The sequence below is a fragment of the Micropterus dolomieu genome, linkage group LG10 (assembly GCF_021292245.1).
Source record: "Micropterus dolomieu isolate WLL.071019.BEF.003 ecotype Adirondacks linkage group LG10, ASM2129224v1, whole genome shotgun sequence".
Lineage (NCBI taxonomy): Eukaryota > Metazoa > Chordata > Actinopteri > Centrarchiformes > Centrarchidae > Micropterus > Micropterus dolomieu.
In genome coordinates, this window is record NC_060159.1 from 21353160 (window position 1) to 21370053 (window position 16894).

Below are 16894 nucleotides of genomic sequence, written 5' to 3' on the forward strand. Positions count from 1 at the left end.
TCCGCGGCTTTTTGTTTTTTTTTGTCGTTTCTCCCCCCCCCCCCCCCCCCATGTCACTCTAATTAATCGGAGGCATGTGGAATCGCACCAGGATTAGGAATTGCTTCCCAATAGTGTGCCTGCTGTTGACGTTATGGACGGAGGTAAGAAGGCTCCTATTTTATTTTTATAATAATTTAGTCCGCTCCACATAAATAAAATAAATGTTCAAAATTACCCATGGCAAAAGTTGGTGGGCGTGGGCAGATGTAGGCTATTTGCTCTCCGGCACTGCATATTCGCATCACATTAATCGATAATTGAATTACGTAGCCGTCAGTTGTGGAGCATGTGATCATGTAACCATGACAAGATTGAAGTCTGAGGAATTGATACAGGGTACTCTCCATTTTGGCTGCAGAGCCCTGTACCTTTCTTTCTTTTTTTGGTGGGGGAGAATTAGGCCTGAATCAAGAAGTTGTAAGTTGCATTGCATCAATTGGCTGCTGCAGCGGTTAATTTGATTGTCTTAAACCCCCAGCCTGTAAACTGTAGGCTGTTCACGTGCTCCATTCATGATGCAAGAAATTATTTTGGAATATCCACCCAATCTGCACAAGATTTATATTGATTTCAATTGACACTCAGGCACTGTTATCCACATTTTTACGCACCAATTTGTGCAACCCAAACCACACCACAGCCTGTTAATATTGGCCTATATATAATTTGGGTCTTTTTTAAAATGTTGTTTCTAGGTGTCCCAGTCAACCGGCTATTTCGAGCTGCAGCTGATCTCCGTGGAGAATGTAAACGGCGAGTTGGCGGACGGGGAGTGCTGCGACGGCTCCAGGAGCTCCCAGGACCTGCGCTGCACTCGAGACGAGTGCGACACTTACTTCAAAATCTGCCTGAAGGAGTACCAGATGGAGGTCACCACCAACGGCCCCTGCACGTTCGGGGCTGGATCTACGCAAGTTCTCGGTGGAAATATGTTTTCTTTTAAGGGCGCAAAGAATAACCCGAATAAAATCGACGAAGCTGGCAAGATTTTGATCCCCTTCCAGTTTGCCTGGCCGGTGAGTGTGATTTCTTGTTCCAGTTAAGATAACGACACTGTTTCTTGACACCTTCCTCACTGGACAGAGCACAACACCAAACCCCGATTAAAACGTAGGCAATTTAATGATAATTTTGATGTTTACACATAAAAAGCCATTTGCCAATGGTTTGGAGCCTCTCTCCCAGTCTGAAAACATCCAGAACATTACAGCACCTCTGATTTGGATAAAAGTCCACACATTCAGAACAAGGTCCATAAAGTTTTTTTTTTTTTTTTTTCTGTCATTGCAAACTAGAGTTGCAAGTAAGGATACATTTTATAACATCTGATTTATTTTATTGAGCAAATGTTGGGTCTATAAAACATCAGAATACAGTGAAAATACCCATCAGTCGTTAAATGTCCAACCAACAGTCCACAACTCTCAAAATAAGTGAAGTTGCTGTCATGTAACACTAGAAAAGTAGCAATTTCTCACATTTGCGTACCAGGGATCTTAAAAATCTCGGCATTTTTGCTTAAAAAATTACTTTCCTCTGAGCTACTTATTGATTAATTGACCAATCCTTGTATCTCTTATTGCAACCATCTTCTTGTTCAGAAAACTTTACAGTGAAAGGCTTGGCAGCATCCTGTCCTTATTACAATTGACACACATCGTGGCTAAACGATGACATGCTTCGCAAGGATCAGATTGCAACTACAGTGGTTTGCCGTGTCATCTGGGTCTTCTTTTAAAGTTGCCCTGATATATGAGGGTTGGCTTTGTTCCAATCCACCAGCTTGCACCTGCCAAGGCCATGATAGGGTAATTAGACTGGGGGAAATGCTTTGATATGTAGACCCTGGAGGGGGAACTCTGTTACTTCTCATACAGAGAAATGGTTATAGTAAAGCTGTTTACTTCAGAACATGACATTTTGCTGATTCATGTGGGTGTTGAGGTTCATTATAATCCAATCCATCAAGTGGAATTTTATTTATTAAGACTTCAGCTTTTAGGATTGGTCCACATTACTCACTACTGCCAGTTTTGTTGGATAATACCAGATATATTAAAACTTTATTTAATGGAGAAATATGTGCTTTGCATTTCTACAGAATAAAAACAATTTTGAAAGACACTGTCTTTGAGGTATCTAACTTTTACTTTTATGCAAGGCAATATTAAACTGCAAGATTTTCACACTGGTCTGGTGTGATGCACGAGAATGGCACGTACTGGATTTGGGTGCAGCCTGGTTGTATGTATGGGATGGATGCTCCAATTAATTCTCTATTATAATGATGAATGAGTGACATTATGCTGTGAGTGAAATATGTGTTCAGCTGATGTGAGCGATGCCTGCGGCAGGGGTTTGGTGTGTACCGCTGGCTGGTTTTGACACCCCTCTTCCCCCCTCCGCACCCCACAGCTTCTTCTCCTGCTGTGGGAGCCAGGTGGCCCCTCCAGGGCAAATAAGCTCGTCTGACTGCAGATGAGGGATAGCTGATAGATTAGGCACACAAATAAGGTGTGCATGTAGTAAAAGGAAAAATTCTAAGTACTAGTCCTGTTTCACAGTCCAGTTTGACATTTGAAGATGTCACCTTTTGGCCATTGGAACTTGTGATGGGCATTTTTATTTCTTCAAATGATTAATTGCTTAATTGGAAAAAATAATCAGTGCATCATTGGTAGCATGCAACTCTATTTTGAAGGAAAGCTTGGGCTGCTTTTTTGGATATTGAGCCGATGAAAACTAAATTCTTAAAAATTTCGATAAAACTTGAATACCATAAAACATGTGTGGAACTGCTGTTCTTCTGAAAGCTTGGCATGTTTTTGTAGCCTTTTTGTGTTGAAGGCATCACATGTTTGATCCAGGTTTCCTCTTTGTGTATTAAATGACTTCAGGGTTTCCCGCAGCTGTTTATAGCAGAGGTGCTCCGTCTCTAGTGAATTAAGAGCTGCCTTTGCTAACGTTTCTAAGCTTCAGAGCACAATGGCAAAGGTGCAGTTTCACACAGTAAAGGCCATATATTTAATGAGGGAGGTGATTGTTTAGACCATCAGGTGAGTTGGGGCAACATTTACCACCTAGGATAACAAATTTTCTGGGGCCAACCCTGGATTTATCTTGAAACTACATGTATGTAAAACAAACTTAATTGTCACACAGAACCACTGGTAGTCTCTTATTTGACTCATTGGCTGACACCTCTGGACAGAGGTGAAGTGGGTTATTCTGGTGTGTTGTCTTTCTGTTAAGTGGCCCAGGCTGATAACTGTGCACTATTCCTGTGCCAGATGTCACAACAAGCCTGTGGGGTCACTTGCTATGGCGTTGTCGCTTTCCTCACTGAAGAAACAAAGATGCAGTTGTACTATTGGCTGTGTCATCTGGCCAACTGCCCATTTTAAGCCCCATGGAAACCAATGAGGGCTGGACTCATCTGCCATCCAGGAATTATTTTATTGAAGAAATATGACGTCTGTGACAAACGTCCGTGTAAACAGAATACAGCTGCACGGGCTGCCTTTCTGCTGCAAACTGTGGTCCACAGTCAACATACTTAGACATACAATCTACATGTATCACTCTGCTGAGAAAGCTGATGTAATTTTGGTACACATGGCTGTGCAAATTAGTCAGGTTGGAAGTTGGGGAGAGATCTCAATTTAGTCAAAACTTAGACACCTATTGTCACTAAAATGTTCACAAGAATTTGCAAAACTAGCTACTAAATTGCTAGTATCACTCAAATGTATTTTCCATAGAGTAATGCAGTTAAATTGAATGTTTTTTTTTTGAGTTGTGTCAATGCCTTTTGATGGCATTAATTTTATGAATAGGCACTTTTCAAAGAGCACTTTTTAGTCTAGTGTAGTACAGTCAAGCTGTAACCGTGAAAATCATCCTGCATTTCTCAGAAAGGCTCCTTCTTCTGTGAAGACACGAGATATCAGAGCCTCCCCTCTTCTCTGCCCAGTTAGCGTTACACCAGTGTGATGCAGTTGCTAATGGCTGGTTTTACTCAGATTGCATGATAATTATCCATTCTTTGGAAGTTTTCCAGTGATTCTCCAGCTCTGGCTTGTCTTGCCATCGTGCCTATAAAGAGACTGACTATTGATGCTGCAGCCATCTCTGTGCTGCTGAGTGTTTCCCTTCAGGTTTGAATTTACAGTAAATGCACACTGCTTCTACTTTCTCTTAGGGTTTTTTAGTCTTTTCTTTAATCTTTTTATTTATTTATTTTTTTTAGGGTGTCTTGATATTGTGAAGCTGAACAAATTTGTGGGTTTGCCTTCTTTCTGATGGTGACATGACAAGATGAACACCACTCATGTCTGTACAGAGCTGGAGCAAGGATGAGGTTAGAAAGACAGGAAACTAGGAGAAACAAGTAGCCCAGCTTTCTCTAAGTAAACTAAGGGCCTTTCCGAAAGTACCTCGCTATTTCCTCCCGCTACTACTACTTCAACACCGTTTGCCGTTCATGGGGAGGGTCCACCACATTGACCGCCATCCGAAACCAATTAGCACGGAGAGATAGTGGGTTATGCTGAATGATCATCGATGCTGGCCTGTTGAAGGTGTGTAACAGGCTTTGCTGCATGATGGAAGACCCTTCTTTCAAACATGAGGTGTGTGACTACGCCCGTAAATATGTAGGATTTTTAAATTCCAAAATTCTATATCACTATATACCGATTAACAACATAGCCTAAATATTGTGTTTAATAAAAAAAAGCTCTTGTTTGATAGAAAACACCACTGTTTTAAATTTCTTTTTTTTATTTTTTTTTATTGAATCATATTTATCTCATACAAAAATCTTCAGCCAAAACAAATGTAAGCTACAAAAAACGACCGAATAATAGAACATGACACAACTAGATACATAGGGGTATTACGTAAAAAGCAACAAAGTCTGTAATGAGAAATATTTAAATCTTTACACATTTTAACTGTTTTAATTACTTACTTCAGCCCATATAATGCTTCAGTATAATGTTTGCTTTATATTTTGTATTTGTGGTTCCTTTTTTTTGGACTATTTGTGCATGTAATATTTTTCATAAAAGATAGAGGGCCAAAATATATAGCCTTGTCTTTTACAATTAATATCAATCTTATCATAAAATAATGTCTCTTTTTCATAAATTAATAGCTGAACCAGTTAACATCTTAAAGAAGCAGGCTATTCTATATCTAACCCAAATAATTTGGTACGTAAACAATCATAAAATAAATGACTGAATTCGTTATTGCAAAACACACACTTTCCCTCAACATCGGTCCTGAATCTTAATACAAATTTTGTTTTATAAACGTATGTTAGCAGTGAGTGATAGTGCAGCGGTAATGTCAGATCCTATTTATTCTAGGGAGAGGTTCATCTGAAAGTTGGCGGCTGTAGTTATACCCTACGTGTTAAGGGAACTCTATTTGGCTGTGAAGGTGAGTCCGACCAGAGTACTCTCCGTGACAGAGTGGAAGTGGCGAGGGTCTAGTTTTGGAAAGGCCGTAAGAGTCTGAAGTCATGCTAGCAGGCCTATGAGGCTAAAAGAAATCGAAATGCTAACATGCTCATACTTAGCAGGTATGTTTACCCTGCTCACCATCTTAATTTAGCATGTTAATCTAACATTAGCTAACCAGCACTACACACAAAAGTACATCTGAGGCTGATAGAATAGCCATTAGTTTTAGCGTTAGCATAGCTAAAAAAAGAGAGAACAGTTTGTGGTTGAAGAAAGAAGCGGTGGGACTGTTTCTAGACAAACATCACTGTGATAACAAGACTGCCTGCAATTACTGCACCTGGGTTTTATTCGTCAAGAAATAATAAAAGCACAAACCCCCTCAAACCATAAATTGTTGTTTTTACATTTCTTAATGTGTGTACAGATTAAACAAAGATATTTGTTCATTACTAAGATGTAGAGGTGGTGGTAGGTGTATTTTTGAACTTTATGGCGAGCCAGGCTAGCTTTTTCTCACTGGTTCAAGCTTTTATGCTAAGCTAGGCTAATCGGCTCCTGGCTCCAGCTCCATAGTTGACACACGTGATGAGACTTGTATCAATCTTCTCATCTAATTCTTGAAAAGAAAAAGCCTATTCCCCCAAATCCTTTTTTAAGAAACAGCATTAAGTTTACGTTAGTGTCAGTAACGTAGTTTGTGCACCATGCTGTCCCTGTTTGGAATGGACATTAACACGGTCCAGCAGTCATCTGACCAAGTTAATGCCTCGTTTGGCCTGCCTGATTGAGTTTCCATTTTGTTGGCCCATGCTGTGAGAGCAGATCAGGAGAGAGAGGGCAGGAGAGAGACACTTCTTACTTCAATTTGAACACTAATGAAATTGCTGGTGAAATTTCTGTGCCTCTTTCTCTCCCTCCCCGCCCCCCAGCTCCATCAGCCGGACATCCGTTTGACGTGAGCCTTCCTGTAACTGTATCTGCTCTGAACTTGGATATGTATCAGACCTCCCTCAGCTAGTAAATAGATGCATGTAGCCAGACCTGTACTTGATCTGCAACAGACACCAATCTGATCAAGAAGCTCAGTTGTTACTTTACAACAAGTTCTAATTCAACTCTTCAACTTCTCAAGCTTGTAGTGTTATTTTAATAGACATTCTTGACCACTTAGAGCTCCATATTCCTTTAAAAATAACACCCAGCCTCTGGTGGTGTATTTATTATCGTGTGTGTGTGTACCAAGTTGGTTTGTTTGGTGTGCTGCTCACGCAGTCCCTTGGCGTGCTGTCAGTCTCACGCAGCTAATCATCTGGGAGGTACAGACGATCTCATTCACATTTAAACGACAAGTTAATCTGCACCAACCTGCTGAAGATTGTTTTTCTTGGAACAAACTCAAACTATTTGAATGGTTTTGGCTCGCTGCTCTTGCATCAAATACACACAGTACTGGTGGCAAGCTTTTTTCTTTGTGCTACCTTTCAAGCATTGTCCTGCATGTCTTTTCTTGTACAAGTACTTTGCTTACTTGTACAAGAAGTAAGTCAGACTTTCGACAAAAGCCTTCAGAGTTATTATTGTCTTGTCTTAGGTGAATTTATGCCCTTGAATTTTGAAACAACAGAAGATACTGAATTGCAGGCAACAGTGCATTGTCTAGATTTCTGATTTCTAGTATCTCGAATCATGTCCATGATTCAGCATCCAACTGTGATTGGACTGTGTGGATTGATGTGCCCTAAGTGTTCAGTAAAGTTGCCACATGTCATTCAACTCGGTCTGAAAGTGTTTTTATAGCTGTTCTAAAAGGTCAGACTTGAAGGCGGGACTTAAAGTCTGCCATCATAGCCTCCTCCTGGCAGCATCACACTGCCTCCCTGATCTTTGTCTCAAGGTAATTAATCATATAAATGGGGAAAATGGAGCACACTTTTGACATTCAGGGCGTTGCACTTGGTTGTACACGAAATGACGGAAGTAGTTGTGAAGAATGGAAGAAGTTCAAGCCCAGGTTACTTTCTGTCGTCCACATACTTCGTCAGTCGATATGTGAAGTTGCTGTGATTGTTGGTTTTGAAAAGTTAAAACTGACTGGTTATTAGATGCTTTATGATAATGAAGTACTTAGCTTGCAAGGATGTCACCTAGACAAAATCTTCTTTAGCTTATTGTCTTTCTCTAGCTTTACAAATAGAGTATATCTGATAAAATTGTTTGGATGTCAGAAATGCTGCAGGGCAAATACATTTTTGGTTAGAGTAGCTCTTAAGCACCATACTTGGTTAATACCAGAGCTCTGTGTTCTGTACCAACATTTAAAAAGCTTGCAAACAGTAACAAAAGACCAACACAGTTTGACTTGAGCATATTTTCGTAGGTGTATATAACCTTTTGGGATTTTACTGAATTTTGGAATCTCCACAAATGCATCTTCTTTTCATTGTTATTTTTGGTTGTCTTCCATACTAGCGCTTGCAGTTCATGCTGATGAGAAAACAGAATCGGAGGTACATATGAGGGGAAAAATCAGGAGTGGGACACATACAGATACACTGTAGTGCTTCATATTTGTAAGAAGTAGGACACAGGCTTTAATAGTAGCTCATTCAAACACTCTGACTGTACTGTATGTGTTTCCCCCTGTCTGAGACAGCAGTTAGCTAAATTTTGGGTGCACAGACACACTTACACAACCAAAGGCTAACATGCTGCCATGGTTAGCCACACCTGATGCGGAGCTCGTCAGAGCTGTTGCTAGGAGACGGCTACATAGGCCTCTAGTAAACAATTATCTTTCCTTTCTGTGACTCCCTCCCCCATCCTTCCTCCTCTGGTCCCAGGACTGCTGCATGGAAAGCCACTTAGCCATCGTCTCACCTGTGATTCAGCAATTAGCAAGTCGGGTAGAAATGACTGCTTTTCTTTTTCTTCTGCTCCATGTTGACATTTTGGCTTCTTAATCCCTTATCAAACCAGCATGGTTGCTACGCACATGCAGGGTATCGCTCACAATGTCTGACTAGTGGCTGTGTTGCTATCATTTAATGACTGAATGTGCTGAAAGTAATACTTTTTATTCACCTTTCCACATTTCAAAAATGCATTTCATTCTAACATGACAGTGATGTTGCATTGTGCCTTGTATGGTGTTTCAGGTGGTCAGAGAATCAACACTGGATTTCTGCAAAGAGCAGAGGATTCAGTGAAAATTGTGTGTTTATGCTGTTTCTTGCAAGTTTCTTAAAACAGAAAATTTTTTATTTTTTTTTTATAGAACTGTGTGCTGTAACTACTTGTCTTTCTCGTTTTCACGAATGTGTATAATTGGTGAAGGTGAAAGAGTGAGAAGAAAGCCACTGTCTGTTTAACCCCATGCCCTGATTTCCTTCCAGGAAGGGCTTCCCTCATAGACGCTGCACATTGTGAGTCTCAGAAATCTTAGTGTTGTCAGAGTTTACTAGTCTGACAAACATCTGTGTTGTTGCTTTGCTCATGAACAAAGATGCAGTGTAGTATTAACTGTGTGATCTGGACAGCTGCCCTGTGGAAACCAGTGTACACTGAACTCCACCTGACTCTGACTACATGCTTAATATTAAATGGATCTGTCACGTGACGGGGAGAAGGCAGCAGGGTCCTTAAATTAAAAGGTAGTCTTCCTGCTCATTGCCTCCGGGAGATGACGATGTCTTAACCTGTGCTTTTCTTACTAACTTTACATACCAGAGTTCAAGCAAGGATCGGACAAATTTCTTTGGAACTAGGGATGCAGCGATTACCAGATTTCACTTTTAACTGTGCTTTAAAATGTCAAAGTTAAAGAGGTCACATTATGACACCAAACACTACATTTTTTGTCATACTACACATTGCTGTATCTCCTCTTTTCACCATCGTGTTGAAGGCTTCGTTTTAGCTATGGAGTGATAGATCTTACCTCTACATGATCTTTGTTGGGAGTTGCACATACTTAGTAAACACGGCTTCGGTTCATGTTCCCCTTACCAGCTTAGCAGCATGGACTGGAGCAAGAGTTTCAGAGTGGTGAGTTATTAATCTGTAGCAAAAGTATTTTTCATCTATAAAGTTTTAACTGAGCTCTGTCTCTACATCACAGTAACAACTTTATGTCCATTGACTGCCTGGAGGGTAGCTAGTGTTTGGAAGAGAGAGGAGAGTCAGCAGGTGGATGTCTTGTCACTGTGTGCTGCAGCAACTGAGTGTTTTTGCCACCGGTGTTCGTGAGGGCATGTCTGACTACCCGGTTGGCGAGCATTATGACGCGCATTTAGCTTTGTCGTCACAAGGATGAAAGGGAAGCTGCTGGACTACAAATGAGCTGTTTTCAGGCAGTTCAGAGCAGAGTTTTCTGTCGGAGACAGGAACTCCCTTTGGGGTGGAATTTTTTTGTGTTTTTTTATTTTTCACTTTGCAAACCTATTACGTGCACACTCACTGACTCATACTTAATAAAGGAGAGGGGAAAAGGCAAGAAGCATAATACCGCCTCTTTAATTAATTGTAAAGGCTCCAGTACACCCGAGTGTTTCTGTTGCATGGAAAGGAACTGTTGCAACGTGCACAAAACTAAAACAAAAATGTACACGAGCGGTGTACCAGCTTGAAGTGCCGTGCTTATCAGAGACGTATAGGCTCCTTCTATGCACTGGCTAAACTATGGCAGAGGGATCAAACTGTGAAGCTTTATTTCCACCAAAGAAACGGCAGTAGTTGGCTGTGTGGGAGCATTTCTTGTACACTCAGCAGACTTACCAGGGCGTTACTGAAGATGAAGGATCACCTGTTCAAAAACTTGCCCTTCCACCGCAGCGCATATCGCTTCTTTACTGAAATGGCCTTTATGGAAGACAGAACGTAGTCCTGTCAAGACCTTCTGTCACTGAACATTTAATGTTACATCCTGTTTCCTCCTCCTGTCTGTGTTGAGAAAATGTTGCCATGAGAAAACACTTGCATAACATCAGGAGCTTATTAACTTCCAGGACTACCAATTACCTGCATTTCAGTTATTAATAACACTCCATGAGAGATGTTCTCAATTTCTTTCCATCATTTTAATTTAATCTTTTTTCATTTTTGACATGATGCTGTATGTGTTTGCTGACTTTCAGTGACTCATGACAGACATATTTCTGTCTGTGCCAAAATGCACCAGTTTCCCTCTGGTACTGTCCTCTTTACCTAGTTAACTTGCAAAGCTGATGGCCCAAACTATATCCAGGAGTTCATTTATGTCAACAGATATCCTATGCTTGGTTGTGTACAAAATCAACCATTGCAGATCCTGTCTTTCTTACTCTCTGCTTCGCTTTCAGCTTACCACTCTATCATGATAATTAAGGTAGTGAGGAGCCATCATGAACGGTTGGCATCCATCATATGTCCCCTCTCTTTGCACGTTTTTGCACGTGTAAACCAACATTGAAAATGGCTATGGACTGTTTTGGAAATATTTCCAACAGGATCATGATGGCCTTCTGTAATGATGACGTGAGAAATTGCACACTGCACCTGGTTTTTCCATGATAAATGTACGGTAGGCCAAAGTGATGCTGTTGGTTTTACTCAGGCTTGTTAACTTTTACATTAAAGGTTCAGTGTGTTAGTTCTAGTGGCATCTTGTGGTGAGGGTTGGGAATTAATAAAAACATAATAGTTCATAATGTAAGGTCTTTATACACCACTGAAAATATAGTTATGTATATTGCATTTTTGTCACTAGATCCTCCTAAACATTACACACTTAACTTTTAATTGTGACCCCGTAAAATTAACTCCAGTCTTCTGGTGACAAGGCAGAGTAGACTGGAAGCCTCTACAACATAATTTCAACTCTGCATGTTGTGGTATGGCCATTGTCTTTAAAGCACAATAGAAAATTGCTTCATTGCACTGCAGGCACCTATTTAATTTGCGAACAACGCAGAAGTTTATTCCACCACCAGTATTTGAACAGCATAGTTTGAAGTTCGTGTTTTCAAACCTGGTTAAATGCTGGAAGATGGTGGGAGGGTGGGCTGAGGAGCTTGTTTTGTTGTTAGATCGACTTTAGCTGCTGAATCACAGCAGTCATTCATATTTTGTTCCAAAAATATAATTAACAATGTGACAATAAAATGACAATCTACAATCATTTCTACTTTTGTAATACTACTTACTTACTTCCCACTGAATCTTATGGTTTTAGTGTTTTACAAAATAACATGAACCATCAGTTGTAGGCTCCAGTAAATGACTCAAAAGTATTGCAGAATGCAGGCTGCTCAAGTGATGCGGTTAAACTGTTATAACTGCATAACAGTTGTGTAGTTATGAGTTGTGTCTCTCTGCATGTGTATATTTCCATTGTCTCTGCATTGATTTGACTTTTTTTTTTATTTCGAATATGGTACTGTACCTGTTGTTTCATCAACCCCCAAAACATAAGCGTCAGGGCCATTGAGCCATTCTCAAAATGTGTCATGCTTAACGAATTTGGCTTTTTCTCTAATTCTTCAGTTACTATATATCCTTTTTACATTGTTTATTTAAACTAATATATCGGATTTATATTGGCAAAATGTGTAAACTATACAAACATGGTTCTTACAGGGTTTCCTTCCTTTCGATGCGTTTCCTTGCTAAAGCTTCCCGATTTTTCTTTTTTCTATGTTATTTGAAGGCTATGAGCTTTCCTTTCATCACTGATTTTTGCAGCGTCCCACAAAACACTACTTCAGTTAAGAATTGAGATACCACAACAATTATGAACACCTTGACTTGCTGTATAGAATGTGAATAGTTTTTCTGATGGGTGGAAATCCCACCATACATTGCTGATTCTCAACTCTATCAACATTTTTTAGTTATCCTGGAATTAGGAGCAAGCCTCTTTAATGTACAAGAGTTTGGTTTGTATCTGGATATTCTGGTCTCCTCCACATTCATTTGTCTGTTTGAATACACTGTACGTGCATGTTGCTGTTGTCCACTGCGTCTCCTGGCTCTTGTTAAATGAATGGTGTACAGGTGCTAGAGGCTCCTTGTGGGGGTAATTAAAGCATGTCATTACATGGGCAGTTAAATTGTCACTTTACTGTTGAACCTGTTTGAAATGATAATGGGGCTCTGCTGGAGGTGGTGCTGTATCGCTCTCCAGTCAGGCGCCCTGTTGCTTTGGATCAGGAATTAGCCTGTTAATGTTTCTGAAGCATGTCTTTTGCTGTAGTAGCTCTTAGTTTTTAAGGCAGATTAACACCTGCGAAAGAAACAAATATCCACGAGAATGGCGCATTAACATGATTCTTTGAAATCTTTTTGTTTGCCGCATGTGTCTTGGTACGCATGATGAAGATATGACATGAGTCTAAAAGGTACAATTATATTGTTATTGCCAGCCTGGTCAGTTTTAGTAGTATTTTCAGGTAAGAATACATACCTCCCTGTTTGGACACAAGAACAACCTGTCCCTGATAAAGGCATGAAAAACTGCTTATTGTCCGTATCATATTTTGGTTTTTATTTTAAGTGATGTTTGCAATTTTAAGCATGCAAGAAATTCAGCTCCGTTTAGGGCATTTTTAAAGATTTAAAACGCAAATCAGCAATTTAACAGTAAATCACTACATGTCTACTTGGATGTATCTGTGATTTGCATGTAGAATCATTTAGCATTTTCTATGCAAATGTGCATGTGTTGGTGTTTGTTTTACGTGTTGCATAGTCTTGGATCACGCTGGTTAATTAGCACCAGGAGGGGAGGGGTTTGTTGTATTGGAAGTGCATGGGTAATGACCCTGTTGGCATAGTAGCAGCATGCTCAATGGGCTGTGTGTGTGTGTGTGTGTGTGTGTGTGTGTGTGTGTGTGCACAGCCAGTATACACCAGCCAGCCAAATGCCTTGCCTTCAGTTCTACATCTCTTGGCACACGAGTCTGGCAAGCAACTTGTGTGCAGAACTAATTCACAGCCCTCCACTTCTCAGCACAGATATGACCAAAGAATGGATATTGATACTAGTTTGCCTACTTATTCTCTGAGGTTTATGTAAATGGGATGGGGTTTAGTTTAGTACATACAGTAATTGTAGATTGTTCTTGGTGTTTGTTTGGGAAGAGCACACTGGTTGTAGTCCCACTGTAGAGATGAAACACATTAGCTGAATAATTGGTCACCTGACAGGAAGTTATTGGATGTCATTCAATTAAGCTGTCAAACGGTTCATTGCTTCAGGCTTTTTCAAAAGTAAAGATTTGCTGATTTCCTGTTTCATATTGTTTAAATGTATTATATGTTCCCAGAGATGTGTCCTCTTGTTCAAGGAGGTCCCATATCATTAGAAACTGAATATCTTTGGGTTTTGGATTGTTTGTTAGGTGGAAAAAACACCTTGTGCTCTGAGAAACTGCAGTCGACATTTTGCAGAAGTATCTCACATTTTAAAGACTAAATGGTCAATCAAAATAATCAACAAAAACACTGGCAAGTTGACGTGAGGTGTGTTTAATATAAGAGAAATCAGAATTAATCTATTGTTGGATGTTAGCTGTTTGAGTCTTTTTTTATTGAACTGTGGAGATGCAATAGTATATGAAGTATAACATTTTTATGTTAAGTGTTACCAAAACACAAACTACTCTGGCATGCCTTGGCATTACTTTTTTTGTCTGGCACAATTAGAAGTGTATTTGTTAGTCAGATAAGGTTCCAGCTCTCAGACTGAAGTGGGGGAGAACTGTTGATTCTACAAAACTGCTGAACTGCAATTTTGAATCCTGGGACACGCAAAATACCGAAATGTTTTGTACGGATGTCAAAAAGAGTCAAAAACCTTCCAACTTGTGCTTCTCTGCCTGCCAACATCATCACCATATTTGCAAGGATTTTGCCCCTGGAGGTCTTTGATCCTTGTCTCTGAACAGCTTGAGGAGCTAGACCAAGACAGATTTGCATTTGAGTCCACCCTCCAGGCAGAAGTGATGGGAAGCTGGTTCAGCTCACTTTTTACCCTTGATTGGAAGAGGCAACTCCCCCAGCCCCCAAACAAACCCCTACAAGCTCCTCTTCCACTGGAAACCTCTCTGGTTGTTCTTGTAGGTTTAGTGATATTCAACCTGTTTGCTGTCTAGGCATTAATGAGACTAAGAGTTAATGATACCAAATTATTTCGCTCCCAGATGGTCTTTAATACCTAATTAGAATAAAAGATGTAACTGGACATTTTAGAGTTGATTAACATAATTTTATGGGACAATCTTTCACTCTATTATTCCTCATATTGAGACAGCGATTACCCACAGTGCCCATTAAGAGTGATAGAGCAACGCTGTTATTTATCCATATTTTTACCTGTCATTTTAAAGATCAGGGTCTGAAGAGCCAACACATGCTGCTGTTGTGCTTCTGACCTTCCTATTAAGCAGAAATGGGGTAGCTTGGTACCCTTGATGGAATAGCATAGACTCAGCCCTAGTAAAACCAAAAGCTGGGATTGACATCACAGATTAATGAAGATTACATGCAGCGATTACTGGCCGCGGGATGAATTGTGATGACCTCATGTCCCATCAGAAGGCAATAAATCACAAGATGTCAGTGGAACTCCCTGTGGAGCAGTTGGGAACAGGGAGGTGGACATTCAGGTCACCTCTCTGACATGGGAACAGAAATAGCTCAAGGTTACAAACTGTTTTTATGGAGAGTACGCATCTGTCTATTTTAGTTATGTCATGAAAGGCATCAAAAACTTCCATCAACATTTGAGGTCCCAGCTCTCCCCAAGCGTCAGAAATGAGTCAATCAAACCTCGCATCTACAATGCAAACGCACCCCTCCATTGATGCCGAATTGTTGGCAGACTGGGAACTCGCATGGGATTACACACCAAGCCTGGATCTCACATTCTTAGTATTCTTCGAATGCAAACATGCACATCGCCCCACATGCAGAGGGCTGATCCCTCTTTTGAAAAAGAAGTGTGCAGATCCCATGCTTAGTGACCCCAAAATACCCTGGCTTCCACTTCCCACTGCCTGTTCCCTGTCCTTTTTTATTCAATGGCCACCTTCTACTCACCCATCCACTCCTCATCTGGCGTGGGAAATTACACCTGTGGCTCTCCACAGACATCATCACCACCACCACCACCACCACCCCCACCCCCCAAGGGGGTAAGCCAGAGCCAAAAATGACGTCAAAACCCTGTGACACCCCGTCGCACATGAGAGATGTACCTGTATTGCTTAGATTATAAGCTCTCAGCAGTCTAAAACACTGTACAGCGATCAGTGACGCTGCATTGGTGTTTGACAGGTGAGTCTCGTAGGTGGGCTGATTAATCAGTGACGATCAATGCCGTTGTTCTGCGTCATTAAACCACGATTATGTTGCACGATCATGCGCTGTAGACGCTGGTGCCAACAGGAAATAGCCCTGTAGTAGTTTGTTTTTTTTTTATTGTTCCAAAACTGGCTTCACTGCACTCCATTCAAATCAGCAGGGTGGCTTTGTCAAGTAATACTGTCCATGCCACCACCACATGTTCTGCTTCACCCACATGGCCTTTTGTGATTACTGAAATGACTCTACCTGAATTTCAATGACATGGTGATGTTTGTTTCATTTTGTGCCATGCTAGATGGCTCTTAAATGCTGCATCATTTCAAGCGAACTGATTCACCATGCCCCCTTCTTGACTTGAAAACTAGGATTTCTCTGAGTAAATCCTCTAATCCATTAGGGGAAGGGCCGGTGAGGATTTTGGAGATTTGACTGACGTAGGATTCTTCATGGTCTCCGATAAAGTATTTCACAATGTCAAATGTATCCAAGGTTCAGTTCTGAAAACTGAAGATGCCGCTCAGATGAGAGGCGAAACGTCTTTGAGTATGTTCAGCCTAGTCCAGTTGCCCTTGATTTTAACCTTCCTTGGATAGCTGTGACCTGGATGACTATCAAATGTAATTGATGTGTGGGTGTTTTTTAAATTGAGGAAAAAGGGCAGGTTAATATAATTAAAATATTTTCTGAGGTGTAGCACAGTTGGATATAATATTAGGACCCATACAAGAACCACTGGCAACTCTTTATGACAAACCCCTGCAACTGTCCTGCCCAGGCTCAGTAGCACACATGCTGACACTAATTGTACTTGTGCTGACTGTGTCTCTTCATGGACAATGGTTTTGATTGGGATGGGGGTGAGTTGTGGTGTTGGGACAAGGGTCTTTGTTCAGTAGCCTTTCCCCCAGCCCTCCCCCCCGCTTCTCCCCTTTATCCCCCTGCCCATCCATCTATCTTGTTCCAACCATTTGGGCAGCTGTCACTTAATCCAGCTAATCACAGATAGGGATGGTCTGTGGGAAACCAGACTAGTCCAT

At 40.8% G+C, this 16894-nt stretch overlaps 1 protein-coding gene across 2 annotated transcripts in view; it reads left to right on the forward strand.

The window, feature by feature from the left end:
• The first annotated feature begins 14 nt into the window (after positions 1-14).
• jag2b (jagged canonical Notch ligand 2b) overlaps positions 15-16894 on the forward strand; it is a 51940-nt gene continuing 35060 nt past the window's right edge. For both annotated transcript variants that reach the window (XM_046060783.1, XM_046060784.1), the window contains exons 1-2: positions 15-143; positions 738-1058. In XM_046060783.1, coding sequence (XP_045916739.1) covers positions 75-143; positions 738-1058 — 390 coding nt within the window. In that variant the 5' untranslated portion in view covers positions 15-74. The remainder of the gene's footprint in view (positions 144-737; positions 1059-16894) is intronic.